This window comes from Terrapene carolina, unplaced genomic scaffold (assembly GCF_002925995.2).
Source record: "Terrapene carolina triunguis isolate 2854851 unplaced genomic scaffold, T_m_triunguis-2.0 Scaffold194, whole genome shotgun sequence".
NCBI lineage: Eukaryota > Metazoa > Chordata > Testudines > Emydidae > Terrapene > Terrapene triunguis.
The window spans coordinates 6,183,530-6,198,064 of record NW_020664545.1 but is presented as its reverse complement, the minus strand read 5'-3'; the positions used below and the strand labels follow the sequence as shown (position 1 = coordinate 6,198,064).

Here is a 14,535-nt window from a genome sequence, read left to right as displayed (position 1 = left end):
CAGGCTCTCGTGCCCCATACGCCAAGTCCCGTCTCAGCCTGCCCCTCCAAGGGTGAGTGTCACGCCTGTCCCAAGCTGTCGTCTGTGGCATCCCAGCTGTGAAGGGGATTTGTTCCCTTTCCTGAAGCCCAGCTCCACAGGGGTGGACGTGCAAGGATCAGGCCCAGAGGATCATGTCCAGCTAAGGACAGGCGTACACACCATTCCATTCCTTGCACCCTTTGAACTCCTGGGTGTGCACGAGTAATGCAGGAGCAGGCGCTTACCCACCCGAGGGTCTTGTCAGCATTCCCGGTGCCAGCCAAGCCATCGCCATCTATCCCTCCTATGATCTCACCTGGCCCAGGCACCTAGCATTCAAGGGCCAACCATTTGCTGCTGGAAGGCGCCACCGGGATCTCCACTCTCTTTGCAAGCGCTAATTAAGCAGCTGCACCTTTATGATGTAGGTGAGTAGCATCATCTCTGGTTTATAGACAGGCAAAACTCAACACATGGATATTCAGGCCCGGTTTTTCCCAAGACAGCTAAAAAAAAAGTGCCTCTCCCCTCATTGACAAGAGCTGCTCCATACTGGACGCTTGGGCTTAAACTGACGTGACCATGGTAACACGGCAAATCAGTGGCAGGGCTGGGAATTGAACTGGTTTCTCGACTCCCCAGTGCACTAACCATTACTCAGCGCTGCTTTCCACCACTCCAAGTGTATCATCTGAGGAGCATTTTTATGCTTGTTGCTCTATGTTGTATGCCATTTCAAACCTCTTCCAAGTGTCCATCCTATCCCCCCCTTCTGTTTCTAAACCACCAATTGCCTTGCCAATTACAACACACTCAGAAACCCGACAGCAAGCCCTACTTTCCGTCCCCGACCACAGCTTTTGGACAGATTTTTTTTCCGTGGATGCCAAAGGGAAAGAGTCACACTCAGCTCTGGCTTACAGGGGAATGCAAGAAAAACAGTTCTCATTCAGCGAGCTTTTAGGCAGTTTTTAATGTCGATATAAAATAATAATCCTACCCTGGTCCCGTTACACAGAGCCAAGAAACTTGAATGGTTACCACCTCTGTCTAGCAAAGGGCCTACGGCACTTCTTTGCTCTAGCAACTTTTAAGGCACAAGAAGTTAACAGACATCTAGAAACCTGGTAAACTTTCCTGATCTCTCTTAGGTATATGATCCCCCATCACTGCAGTATCTGAGCACCTCACCATTTTTAATGGATTGGTCCCCACAACACCCCCTGTGAGGGAGGCTAGTACTATTATTGCCATTGTACAGATGGAAGTCCAGAGAGGCTAAGTAACTTGACAAGGCCACACAGGAAGTCAGTTGCAGAGCAGGGAATTTAACTCAGGTCTAAATCTCAGACTAGGGCACTAGCCCCTGGACCATGCTTCCGCTCAGTGACGGTGGCAGTTTCCCCATTGGTCCACCTCCTGTTTAAAAGGGCAGCCAGGTTAAAAATCCTAATTAAAAAAAAGAAAATGGATATACAGAGAGCGAATGAAATTTACAGGATCTGAGGCATGAATTGTGCAATCCGAGCCGCTAGCACATAACACAGAGCCAACCGCAGGACCCGTGTTCGCTTTCCATCACTCCTCCCGATTGTTTTCCTTTCGCATGTCACTCCTCTAGGATCTGCTGAAAGGCAGAACTGGTCGGTTTCACTCACTCTTGTTTCTAGTCGTTTTCATATAGCCTAGCCCAGTTTCCTGGGGCTTGCCTGGCAAAGCCAGCAAAGAAAGGGATGGGGGGAGGGTATCGATGTTAAGAACCCAAAACCCATTCCCACTGAAATGTTAAAAATCTATAATTTGAGGCAAACGTTTCTATTAATTTGGGGTTTCATAAAAATCCCCCGTTTTTAAAAACAAAAAAACAAAACATTTAAACCTATGTATTTCGAGGCCACAAACATCTGTGGATTAAAAGAATAGACCTGACACTGCCATTCTTTCAGGATGATCTAATTTAAAAATAAAAAAAACACACGGAATACAAAAAACGCATGGTCATGAAAATTTATGTCGTTTAAAAGGAGGCCCAAGTATCCTCGGTGTCAGAGGCAGCGGTGTGGTGGAGGCGAGGTTGTTAGCAGGAGCTGGACCAGGTAACGGGCTCTCTCAAAGGGCCAGAATCCGTGTCCGTCTCCAGACTGCAATTTAGTTCCTTTACCACAGAAGATTCTTTAATTGGGGGGGAAAATCAGCTGAGACGGCTGCAGAGTTTCCTACGGAGCATCCAGGGCACGTCACAAACTCAGGTGGCAGTTCACTCCAGCACGGCGGGGTCAGGGGTGACGGGCGCAGACCCTCCCCAGGCATCGATCATTTGCATCGGCTGCTGGTTATTGGGAATATTTTAAGGTGATCAAGCTGCAGAGAAGAACTCGGGCTCAAATCGTTAGCCCGGCAATGTTCCAGTGGCATCGGCCTCCAGGTTTTGTCCCAGCGAGGATCCGGAGTCATCAACGCGAATATAATTTGATGCTCTCAGCACACCACACCACCTCAGGCTTCACATGGAGTTTACTCTTCGCTTCACAAGCAGTCCCACCCCTGTGCCTCTTCCACACAGAGGGCTGGAAAGCCACCCTCAGAAGCATGAGACGCACCCACCCACCCACTCATGGAGGGATCCAAGCCCCTGGACCTGAGAGGCAGGAGGGCTGGTTTATCTGGCATCGGCCACCGCACAGCGCTCCATATGAGCGTTAAAAGTCTTTGCTTGGTTCCCCCTGGAGGGGGTCCCTCGGGTGCCATGGCGCCATGCAGTAATAAGGAACTCATTAGCCGTGGAACCAATTAACGAGATAAGCTGCTCTTCCCAGTTCCCCACCCCAAAGCCCTGGCAAGCAGCCTGGTGGGGCCTGGGATCTGCCATCAGCTGTCCAGCAGCACTGCCCCCCCAGCTCCCACAGCTCAGGGTGCTCCCGGATAGCTGTAGTGGTTGTGATCGGGCTCGCTCCTGGTCAGTGGTAAGCTGGGCTTGTGCTCCGGGTCCTTCTCACACTGGAGAGGCGGACGCTGCTTGAAGAAGTCAGAGACATAGCGGACCTGGGGGGGGAGGAAGAAAGAAGAGAAAAGAACGAGGCTTTAGGGGATAATTCCATCGAGGGAACATCTCTCAGTGGATCCAGCTGCCAGGCCAGAGCTCAGGGAGATCCGGGCCATGGGGCCTGGCTGCATCCAGCAGCCTCGATAAAGTTTTGGTCTGAGTGACTTGCCCAAGGTCACGCAGCGAGTCAGTGGCAGAACTGGGAACAGAGCCCAGGAGTCCTGACTCCTTGTGCTTGGGGACCGTGACGCACTGCTCTGCTGCACAGGGCGAGGGAGGAGGAGGGTGTGAAGCAATGTCGTAGAGCATCCCAAACAGCTGCTGCTGGCTTAGCCTGTCGGCTCCCAGCAGAGGCCGCTAAGGAGGAACTAAGCAGCACCTGAGACTCTGAACTGGGGCGAGCAGGAGTCAGAGCCCTGGGTAGGAATTCAGAGCTTGTGCTGCTGCTGAGACCGGGGATAAGCCAACCCGGTCGTTCCCGCTGACCCCTGGGGCGATCGGCGGAGCGGGACACAACAGACCAGGTGCTAATGCGATGGCAGAGCGGGTGGGTCGCCTTCCTCAAGCATCAGGCACCGGCAGTTACCTGGATTTGGGCAAGGCCGATACAGAGGGAGGAGGCTGAATCGAGACGCCCCGTTTCTGGGCTGGGTGAGGTCGAAACCACCACCCAGCGCAAAGCTGCCGGGCGTGCAAGATTGTGAGGACGGGGGGTGGGCACAGGGCTGCAAGGTTGGGGAGAAGGGGGGGTGCTAGGATCCATCCGCCAGCAGGCGGTGCACAAGGCAGAGCCAGAGAGCCCACAGTGAGCATGGAGGGAGGGGTGGGGATGCCCCCCCGTGCGCTTACGATGAGGATGGCAATGAGCGCCCCCTGGAGGAGCCCCACCAGCACATCACTCCAGTGGTGCTTGTAGTCGGAGACCCGGGTATAGCCCACGAAGATGGCGAAGGCGATCAGGAAGAACTGGATTGTGGGGCGCAGCAGCCGGGCCCACTTCCCGATCAGCCGGGCCTGGACATACAGCTGGGGAGAGAAGGGACGGTCAGTCAGTCGCCCCGGCGCGGCCCCCAGCCCAGTGCCAGCAGGGTCGCTTCACCCAGACGTTCCCACCCCGGGATCGCCACATGGACCATGCGCAGGGGCCCAAAAACAAGTGGGGCAGCACGACCCCGCTAGCAGGGGCAAGGGCGGTGGTGGCCATACCGCTCGATTCTGCCCCCCGCAGGTGGGTGGGGTCGCTGCAGCTCAGACAGGCAAAGGGATTAAGCCAAGTTCACACAATCAGGGGCACAACTGGGAATAGAACCCAGGAGTCCTGACCCCCCCGGCTCTACCCACTGGACCACACCTCCCCCCAGAGCTAGGAATAGAACCCAGGAGTCCCAACCCCCACCCCCCCCCCCGGCTCTACCCACTAGACCCCACTCCCCCCTTTCTCTGCTGCGACACAGCGCACGCACACCCAGAGAGCGCTACTCACTGCCAGGAACACCATACAGTACATCCCAAAGGAGGAGTGTCCGGAATAGAAGGATAACCTGGAAGAACAAAGACCAGGATCAGGATGAGAGACCCCCACTCCCTCCACCCTGCCCTCAAATAAGCCCACGGGACACCTCTCGCTCCCCTCAGGCATCTCTCACACTCTCCAATCCCGTGGGTAGGTCCCTGGAGCATGAGGCCCAGCCACGCTTTCCCTCCACCTCCACACGCTCCTTCCGACTCCGCCCTCCCACCTCACATAGCCTCAGCGAGCTGCTTCCCCAGCCTGATGGGGGATCCCTTCCCAGGTCCGCAGCTGCCATTGGTCCGTCATCCAGCGGCCAGGAAGGTCCATGGCTCCTTGCCCAGCCTCTCTCCCCTCCAGCGCTCCCCACCGGGAGGTGGCAGCACACGGTGGATCTCAGTCTGGTGGGGTGTTTCTCAGGTTCTGGGCTGGTCTCAAGCCGCCCTCCCCCACCCCCAGCACCCGTGAGAAGGTTCCCCCCCCGTGAAGCCCCTTGTGTCACCTGGACTCGGTGATGTTCCTGGCATCCCCCCGGCACACGTTCTCCAGCTGCTTGTAGACGGAGCAGTTCACCTTGGACCAGTCCGGGTCGCAGACGTCCAAGAAGTTGGGCCGGAGCCGGCCGATCATGTACTTGGCCAGGTCGGTCAGGGACTGGCTGACAGCCCCGCCGAAGAGGAACGTCCCCAGTACCTTGTAGAGGGCGGCGAGGTAGTTGTTGTACTCGGACTTGGAGTGGAGTTGCTCAGCGTACACCAGGTAGGCCTCGCCTGCGGAGATCTGCGGAAGCCAAGGGAGAGGCAGTGAGCGGCCGCCCGAGAGGAGCCAGGGCCGGCTCTGCTCTCCAAGACCTGGGCGGCAAGGACGGCAGAGCCAAACCCAGCTGGAGCGGCCAGGAGCACGGCTGCAGAGAGGCTGCTCCCAGCAGCGTATTGCTGCGGGGTGGTGGTGAAGGGAGCTGCTGGCTCTGGGGGAAGCTCCCAGCAGGGGACAGAGAGGCTCTGAGAGTTATCCCTGTCCTAGCCTCTCCCCACAGGGAGCCGGCCGCACAGTCAGATCAATGGGACCAGAGATGCCCTTTGAGCCCCGGCAGGGCCGGCTGGTCGGTGCGGGAGTCAGCTAAGGGATCTGCTGTCCAGGTTGTGGTGTTCCGGGATGGGGTGGAGCAAGGCCGTCTAAGAGGGTGCTCAGGAAGGGGGGGGGGAAATGAAAGGGGGAGCCCCCCAGGTTTCCTTACAATGAGGACGGTGCAGGTGATGGTGACCCCCGCCATGAGCCCGTGGGTGATGGTGTCTGGCCTGTAGGGGTAGCGGATGGAGTCATCGTTGCAGTAGAATCCACGCTCGTACGGAGAGTTCACCAGAGTGAGGATGATGAAGGGCAGGGAAGCTGAAGGCAGAGCAGGGAGGGGAGTCAGGAGGTTCTCTCTGCAGGAGGGGGCACAGTCCCCCCCCCCCCCCGCAGGGTATATCTCCCTCGCTCCCCCCTTCCCTCTGGAGAGCAGGGAGACACCCAGCAATGGGCTCCATGTCCCATCCTGGCTGGCACAGGTGGAACCAATGTCCCTTTCGCTGGTTCAGAGATGTGCCGGCTCCTGGCCCAGCCGCCCCCATTCACCCAGGCCTAACTGGGCTCAGGGAGCCGCAGACCAAACCCGGACAGCCCCGGAACCAGCCGCCGGCCGCCCCTGCCTGGATCTGCGATGGGATTCGGAGTGTCCTCACCCTTAGGTGGCCGGGTCCTGGTTGGAAGGAACCAGACACGGGGCCCATCACAATCTCTGTGAAAGGAGCTGGCGGTTTCCTGTCCAGTGGGCAGGTGCCCACAACACCGCCACTGGCATGAACGCCCCCCGGTTCAGTCCTTACCTGTGTGCTGAGCCTGGGGCCAAGGGGCACCGGCAGAGGGCAGCACATGGGGGAAGGCTGCTCCGTCACTGCCCACACGGCACCTACTCTCCGGCTAGAGGGGGCTCCCGAATCCAGAGGGGACAAGGCAGCCCCTCCGGCTGGCACTAGAGTCATTTACGACCCTGACCCACGCCCCCTCCCCCACATGTCCCTGTGTCACTCACGGAGGGGGGTAGCTGGGGTGTAATTCAATGCCGATGTGCCCCTAGGCTGGGGCAGATCCCAGGGAAGGATCCCGAACTCTCCAGCACCTGGCCAAGTTCGGAGACAGGATCCCAGGCCAGATGGACCATCGGTCCGACCCAGCACGGCTGTTCTAAAGGGTCTCTCTAGCCCTGGGTCGGGGTCACCGGCAGGACCGCACAGATGGGCCCAATCACTCCCAGGCACCCACCTTCCCCCGGGGAGGTCTCGACGTCAGTCACAGCTGCCCTGATTCTGCCCAAGGCAACTGGCAGAGGAGCTGGCACCCCCTGGGCCCTCCCGTCCGCTCCCTGGCTGCTGCCGATTAGCAGAGCCCCGTTATCAGGCCCTGGCAGCTGCGAGGTTGCTGTAAACACAATCACCTGCAGAGCGGAAATTGCAACTCAGCTGCAAGGAGCGTCTCTCCCATCTGCCGCTAGGCACTAGCCCCCCTCGCACGGGCCCACGTGTCCCTCACCTGCGGCTCCGCATTCAGCCACCGCCGCAGAATGGTCTAAACCGGAGAGAGCCACAACCCTGGGTCAGAGCGAAATTCAAGCAGCCATATTGACTTAGGAAGGGTGGGCTTGTGTCTAAGGCCCCTGCATTGGCACTCAGGAGATCTGGGTTCAGGCCCCAGCCCTGCCACAGATGCCCTGCGTGGCCCTGGGCAAGTCACTTTGGTTCTGCCTCAGTTTCCCTGCCTGTAAAAATCAGGGTCATACTTCTCTCCCAGTCTTTACCTGTCTTGCCTACTTAGACTGCAAGGTCTTTGGGGCAGGAGCTTTTCTTCTACTCGGTGTACGTACACCACCTCGCACAACGCGGCCCTGATCTGCGCTGGGGCTAGGTGCTGCGCTTAGGTGCTACTGGAGTAGACAGAAAGACATCGAACACTTGCCATTCTCCAAATGCTCCACAGACAGCTCCCCCTGTGAATTTCTCCCCTTTACAGATGGGGAAACTGAGGCACGGAACAGGGACGTGGCTTGCCCCTGGTCACCCAGCAGGTCAGTGGCAGGAGGTGGGGTTAAGAGTTTTTGACGGCCAGCCCTGTGTTTATATGCCAGCCCCCAGCACGTCCTAGCTGTGCTGCGCAGGCCCAGTGCCGCCCATCTGCAGAGAGGGAGTGATATGCCGGGGCAAGGGGGAGGGGAAAAGGGGGAGCTTTACTGGAGGCGCTAGGCACTGCTGTGAGGAATGAGGCCCCCGTGTGCCCGGTGCTGCACACAGCAAAACGTGGCTTCTGCCCCGGAAAGCTTCGAATGTAACTTCCCACAGTCATGCAGAGCCAGGAATTAAACGCACGTTTCTGGAGTCACAGCCCCTTGCTCTAACCACCAGACTATACTGCCCCACCACCTACAATACTACAGGGGGTGGCAGCTCTTCCTCATCCCACCACTACAGCATCCAGCGGGATGAGGCACCCACGGGTCTCCATCCTCCTCGCCGGGGAGTCGAGGCGATGACTAAGGACAGGCCGATGCCAGCGGGCCGGGCACAGAGCCCGAGGAGGTGGGGCTGGTGATTTCAAAACTCAGCCATCCCCAGGGCCAACATGCTGCCAGCTCCCCTTGCGCCCAGGAGGCCTCGGAGAATCCTGGCCCAGCCAGCTCCCCCTGGGGGCTGGCTTCATCTGCACCTTCCTCCTACACCGTATAGACCCACCCAGGCCGGGCTGACGAGAGGCGAGGAAAAGGGAGGACAATCGTACTAGGGCCTCTGACATGCAGGCAGCCGGACTCCGGCTCCCCCAAGCAGGGCCAAATCTCTGGGGGACCCCCCCGCCCCAACCCCTCTCAATCAACATAGCAGGTCGCCCGTATCTTCTTCAATCTTCCAGCTGCCCCAGTCCCTCCATCTCCTGGCCACCGCCAGCCAAGCAGGGCGGTGACCCCCTCTCCTGGCCAGTCGACCTGCTTCCCTTCAGCGCAGTGCTCTTAGAAATGGGGTCCCAGACCCCCCCAGTCCCTGGGCAGACAGCACATCCCTGGGGCCGCCCCCGAAGACCCTGTCGCCCTCCTACAGAGCCGCTCTTCCCAGGAGCCGATAGCCCTTCACTACCGACAGGGAGAGAAGGCTCCCAGCCTAACTTTGCGCTCTTCCAAACCAAAGGCAGATCGCTCCCTCTGCCTGCAACGGGGCCACGCCACCGGTGACCAGCCCCTGGGCCAGGATGAAGGTAACGAGCCCCTCCTCCCCCCCCCTGCATCTGTCCCCAAGCTGAGGCTCCACCCCCCCCACGCTGTCCCCTCCGCCAGCTGGCTCATTCACATCAATTAAGACGGCAATTTTCAGCCCCAGAGGTTTTACCCAAAATAGCAGCCCGGCGCCTGCGTTCGCCGGATGAGCAAGCGGTCGTTAGCGTGACATCTCAGCAATTACCTGTGGCGGCCGGAATCTGGAGGGGGAGAAGGAATGCGTGCTAAGGAGGAGCCGTTTTCACTAGCCTCAGCCAGGCTCTGCGTTATAGATGGGGCCACGGTGCGTGCCCTGAGGGCCAGCGCCAGTAACATCACTCAGCCCAATCCTGTCCCATGCTGTCTATCCCCTGCACGCCATCCCCCAGCTCAGACCGTGCCGCAAGATCCGACCCACTCCCCTGGAGCCCCGCAGATCCGACCTGCTGCTCCCTGCATCGCCCCAAATCCCCTCCCCGCAGCAGAGCCGTTCCCCACGGAGATCATGCTCCGCCGGGCCGATATTTACACAGTCCGCGTCACAGGTGCAAGGCTGCAGCTCCCCCACCTTCCCGCACACGCCGCCCGTGCCAGCTCCCGGGTGGAATCAGCAGCGGGGCAGCTCCCATTCTGTGCCAGCTCGGGCAGAGTGGAGGCCTGGCAGTCAGTGCCGGGGTGGGGCAGGAAGAGACGGTCACCCCACCCAATTGGTCCGAACCCTGCCTGCTGCCACTGGAGTGCAGTGCAACAACTCCCCAGGCTGCAGCAGGGCACACGGACCCAGATACAACGGCCCTGGTGCGATGGAGCCCGAGAGCCAGGGCAGGGGCTCCCGTGGGGCAGGACATGAGGCCAGCAGACGTGCTCCAGGGCTGGCTGGGCCGCAGCAGTACTAGCCCTACCCAGGCAGCCGTGGGTACACACATCCCCCTGCCCGGTACGCTGGGGGATCCCCGCCCATGACTCCACAAGGGGCTCGAACCTCATTCTCCGAACAGCTCCAGCCCTGCAGGGATGCCTGGGAGACGGGGCTCTCCCACGCCCCCCTGCACTCTACGGACGCCGTGCTTTGCCCCAGCGAGGGACAGCGCTTTCCCAATGGTGACCCCATGGCGACATGGGGGAGGAGGAAGCCGGCAGCGCAGCGACAGGACCGGACCAAGGGCCGCTTTCCGTTCGAGTAGGCCCTGCACATGCTGGAGCCCACCCAGCCCCACCCTCCACCACGACAGGGTCCCACAGCCACCTTCAAGGACCCAAGCGCTGTTCTGGGAGCCAGGCACCCCGGTGCAGTCCCACTTGTGGGAGTGGCGCCCCCTGGTGTCATGCTCCTATAGCCACACAGGCAACTTAACCCCTTGAGAATGCACCCCCCCTTCTGTAACCGATCGAAGAGGCGCTCTGGGAACTGGCAGCTCTCCTACATGAAGCCAGCCAGGACTCAGTGTCCGCTGTCATACAGGGGCTGCGGCTAATAGGTTGGTTCTATCCGTATAGGGCCACAAGGACTGTCTAGGCCTGGAGTGGGCACTGCCATGCACAGAGCCCAGTTAATAGAGCTGGTCAGATAATGGGGGGGACGGGGGGGAGGGGAAAAAAACCAAAAACAAAATTTGAAAATGGAATTAACTGAAACTTTCCAGTCAGCTGCATTCTTAACGACCCCTTGTGCCTGGTCCCTGGAATCAGCCAGGGCTTTGCAGGGTGGTTTATAAGCACTTGGAAAGCAGAGAGATTTCTCTGTCCAAGCACAGATGGCAGAGCAACCATCGGCCACCTGGAGGCGGCAAGCTAGGCCTTGTCAGCACTAGGATTTCGGTCAATGGTGCAGCTGCACCAGTGCAAACCCCTCGTGGAAACACAATTTACACCAGTAGAGCTTACATTGGTTTAAGACAAGGATAAGTGGCTCCGGTGTAAGTAGCATCTTCACTAGAGGTTTGCGCTGATGCGCCTATGCTGGTGGCTGAGATCCCAGTGTAGACAAGGCAGCAGTATCCATCTGGTTTAACACTAGGGATCTGTCTATACTGGGGTGGGTGGCTCGTTTGTGCTTTCACCAGTGCAACCCCCCAGAGTGGATGTGCTGCCCTGGTGCAAGATGGGGCTTGCACTAGTGAGATTTAGCCTGTAAATTACCAGCCTACATTGCACTTGTGCAAGCCCCATTTTGCACCAGGGCAGTGTCTACATTAGGGGCTTGCACTGGTGAAGTTACACCAGTGCAAATTACCCTAGCGTAGACAGGCTGCAGGATCTTCCACACTCCTCTTCAGCTGCAGGAACCTTCCAGGCCACGAGACCCAGCACCAGGTGCATAGTTCAACTCATCCCATGGCTGTGTGGGTTTGGTGGAGAGGGGCTCTACCCAGCCTCCAGCAGGGCAGACAATCCCATCACTGAAACCACCACCAGACATTCATTGGCCTCCTGGTTAGCAATCCTCGCAGAGAATCCCAGCGCACTGCTCCCGCCTCCAGCCCAGCCCAAGGCAGCCGGCAGTGATCTGCCTGTGTCGTGTCTGAACGAAGATCCACAGCCCTACACCAACGCTGGAGCGCCAGCAAGCCAAAGTGCCTGCGGGAGAAACCAAGGCCGGAGGCTCTGGGCTGCCTTAAAAGGGACCTATCTCCCAAGTTCCACCTTTAAAAAAATTTCCATCCAGTCCATTGTTTAGTAGGCCTCTGTGGGTAAACAGGCCACCTTTGTCTTCTCCCTGCTGCACAAAGGCAAAACCAAGGAGGTGGGGAAGAGTCACCTCCACCTTTCTTTGGCCAGCCCCTGGCATGCATGGTGCAGCCTCCCGCCCAGGTGAAAAACTCACCCTGCTGGTTCCAGCAACATGCAAAATTCTCCCTTGCAACTTTCTCTGGCGGAAACAATGGCAGGGGGGGGGGGGGAGGAAATAGCAACAGGCCTGTTGCTCCTTTCACACGCCCCAGCTGCACAAGGCTTCCAGGTGAAATGCAAACACAGCAGGCGTCTTAAAAATATACCCAAGACGTTCATTTGCAGCTCAAATTAGACACCAATTTTCTCGCAGGATAATTTAATCCACAGCCACTAAAAATAAAAGAGCCACGCAAGAGACAGACCTAAAACAAAACCCGGAACCTCGGTCCCTTCCACCTGTGGTTTACACGGATCCCAGAGGCGGTCCAAGCTGAAATGAAGACCTGTGCCTTTATTTTAAGGGGATTTTAATTACGGACTCGTAGGTGGCTATTTTAGGGGCAGCATTTGTCTGCTCAGGGAGTGAAGAGGGCATGGGAGGTAGCTAAAACCGGCTTGTGCACATTCAATGTTTTTAACCCATTGCCCATTGGGGAAGGCAGCGTCAAGACACTGGTTCAAAGACGAGGCTGGTAGCAAAGGGAAGTTCCCCCCATCCAATGGCCGTTGGGCGACATGAGATTGGCGGGTCTCTGTTCAGTTCTTCACAGGGTCCGGGTCACCAGAGGAACTGCCAGGGAAGGTAGCGGATCCCTTTCCCTCCAGGGCCCGACTGAGGTGCATTGGCAGGGCAGCGTGCCAGTGCTGTAGCTGGTCTGAGGATAAGGGGTCTATGCTCCCGCACCTTTCACCAGCACTGGATTCTCACGAGAGACCTGGGGGAGACGCGTGCACTGGGGGAAACGCATACACGCCTCAAAATCCAGAGCGATGCCAGCCTATTCCAGACCCGGCTCGTTCTTGCATCCGCCAGCGTGCAAGTCACAGCGAGAAGGATACTAGCCAGTGGCCCACCATTCTGAGCCACAACGGGATAGGGACACAGAGCAAGGCGGTTGGTTCAGCCAGGGCAATCCGGCTCCTGGCAGCAGCCTACACTCAAAGGGGAGAGTATCCTTCACCAATGCACTGGCTGACGGTGCCAGCTTTATGCTGGGAAGGGGTGAGGGCAAAGGGGAAAGCAGCCCACCAGTTGCATGCCCCGCACCTCTAGACACATTCTCGCGACTCTGGCAGGGCTGGGGAGATTAGACAGGACCCCAGCGCCAATGCCATTTGGGCTCTCTGCATTGGCCGAGCTGCCCCTTGGTGCCGCTGTGTCCAGAGCAGAAGTTTGGATGGGCCTGACTTCGTTGTTTACAGACAAAACGGCTCCCAGCTTTGCTCTAATTTAACCCTAGATTTGCTGGCAAGGCAGCAACTTGCAGTAGAAAACCACTTCCCTGGCTAAAAACCCCAAAGAATGCCCGTTTAAAAACAGAATTCGTGGCTGGCATCTGCCTAAATCAAGGCCCCCGCCTTTGGTCTACCTTTGGACTTTCCCCTCCAGATGGGATTTCTTAAACAGCCCAGCTGGCCAATTCTTTGGAGCAGGGTCCACAGCCATCTCTCCCCACCCCCCTGCCAGTGCACAGAGGGTGATCCATAAACATACGCCGCCTGCTTTTCCCCGCACCGAAAACGCTCTCTGGGTGGCAGGGTGCCAGCACTGCCCCCCTGTGCAAATGTTCCTTACGGATGCAAAGGCCAAAGCCGTTCATTCTTATCGCCCCTTCCCTGCACAGTGGCTCCAGGCTGGCAGATCAGAGGGAAGCCACTTCCTTATTGAGCCATTAACTCAGGACTGTGCCCTCATGAGCTGGCTAATGGCCTTTGGGAACAAAGGGTAACTAACTGGGTGGCTCACTCACCCAGCAAAGAGCCAACTCTCATCCTCCAACACGGCTCGCAGCTTCCACCCCCAGCACACCTGCCCCCCTACAGGTGAGCTGCTCCCATGAGGGTCGGGCCCCCCGGTTCGGAGGGCAGCAGGGCTCCCTCCTGCGATGCAGGTTCACCCACTAGCCCCGGCGCCCCCTGAAGCCCCAGGGATCATAGGGAAGAGGGTCTGCTCTGGGAACTAGGGCCAACTCCAGTCACAGGAGGTCGGAAAGGAGAAGAGACGCAAGCCAAGTAGGGGTTAAGGGAGTCTCTCTTAACCAGCCCCCCACTTAACCTCCCGTGCCAGCCCCGCCGCTCCCCACCCCCCAGCCCTGCACAGGCAGGAACGAAGCCCGCCGGAGCGGGGCCGGGAGAGGGGAAGTTCGTTCCTCTCTCCGCTGGGGACGGAGAGGAGCCGGGCCGGGCCCTGGCTCGGAAAGCTGCGAGCAATGCACAGCTGGAGCCGGGGGGGGGGGGACGCGCTGCACAGCTGGCGCTGCTGAACGCGGCGGGGCTGCCCAGCTGGTCCCAGGACCGGACGGGGGTAGTTTTCCAACTGGCTCCGAACCGGGCAGCTGGCGCCAGGACCGGACAAGGGGGGGGGGGGGGGCTTACCGCCCACCCCGCAGAGCACATCGAGCACCACGAAGACTTTCCTGCGCTCCATGCCGGCTGCGGCTCCGCTCCGTCTGCCGAGCGCTGCCCCCCGTGCGCCCTCCGCTCGGCCCCAGCCGGCTCACATGGCCCCCGGCAGCAGGAGAAGGGCGACCGACCGAGCGCCTGGCGAGGAGTTAAAGTCCGGGGCTTGGGGGGCGGGCGTGGGGGCGGGGCCGGGCTGGGAGCGGACCGCCCTCCCCAGCCGCCTGCTGCCGCCAGGGGGCAGCGCCGCCGCCTGGGGAGCACGGGAGTGATGGGGGCAGGGAGCGATGGGGCAGGAGAGGGGAGGGGTTTATGGGGCAGGGATAAGAGGTGGGGTTATAGGGTAGGGGATGGGGAGAGGGGAGTTATGGGGCAGGGATGAGAGGTGGGGGT

General features: G+C 59.1%; 1 protein-coding gene across 1 annotated transcript; it reads right to left on the bottom strand.

The window, feature by feature from the left end:
* Positions 1–975: 975 nt before the first annotated feature.
* On the bottom strand, positions 976–14,278 carry PLPP2 (phospholipid phosphatase 2). The gene is made up of 6 exons (XM_026654979.2): positions 14,119–14,278; positions 5,812–5,963; positions 5,077–5,354; positions 4,548–4,605; positions 3,914–4,090; positions 976–3,063 (listed from the first exon to the last, which is right to left on the bottom strand). Exons 1-6 carry the CDS (start codon positions 14,168–14,170, stop codon positions 2,929–2,931), a joined length of 852 nt encoding a protein of 283 aa, XP_026510764.1. The 5' UTR covers positions 14,171–14,278; the 3' UTR covers positions 976–2,928.
* Between the last annotated feature and the right edge of the window lie 257 nt (positions 14,279–14,535).

Excerpts from the sequence above, each read along its gene's own strand:
- PLPP2 (XM_026654979.2), bottom strand. The coding sequence starts at position 14,170 with ATGGAGCGCAGGAAAGTCTTCGTGGTGCTCGATGTGCTCTGCGGGGTG. Across the intron at positions 5,355-5,811 it reads TCACCTGCACCGTCCTCATT|ATCTCCGCAGGCGAGGCCTA; the intron begins GTAAGGAAACCT and ends TGGCTTCCGCAG. Across the intron at positions 4,606-5,076 it reads AGGAACATCACCGAGTCCAG|GTTATCCTTCTATTCCGGAC; the intron begins GTGACACAAGGG and ends TTGTTCTTCCAG.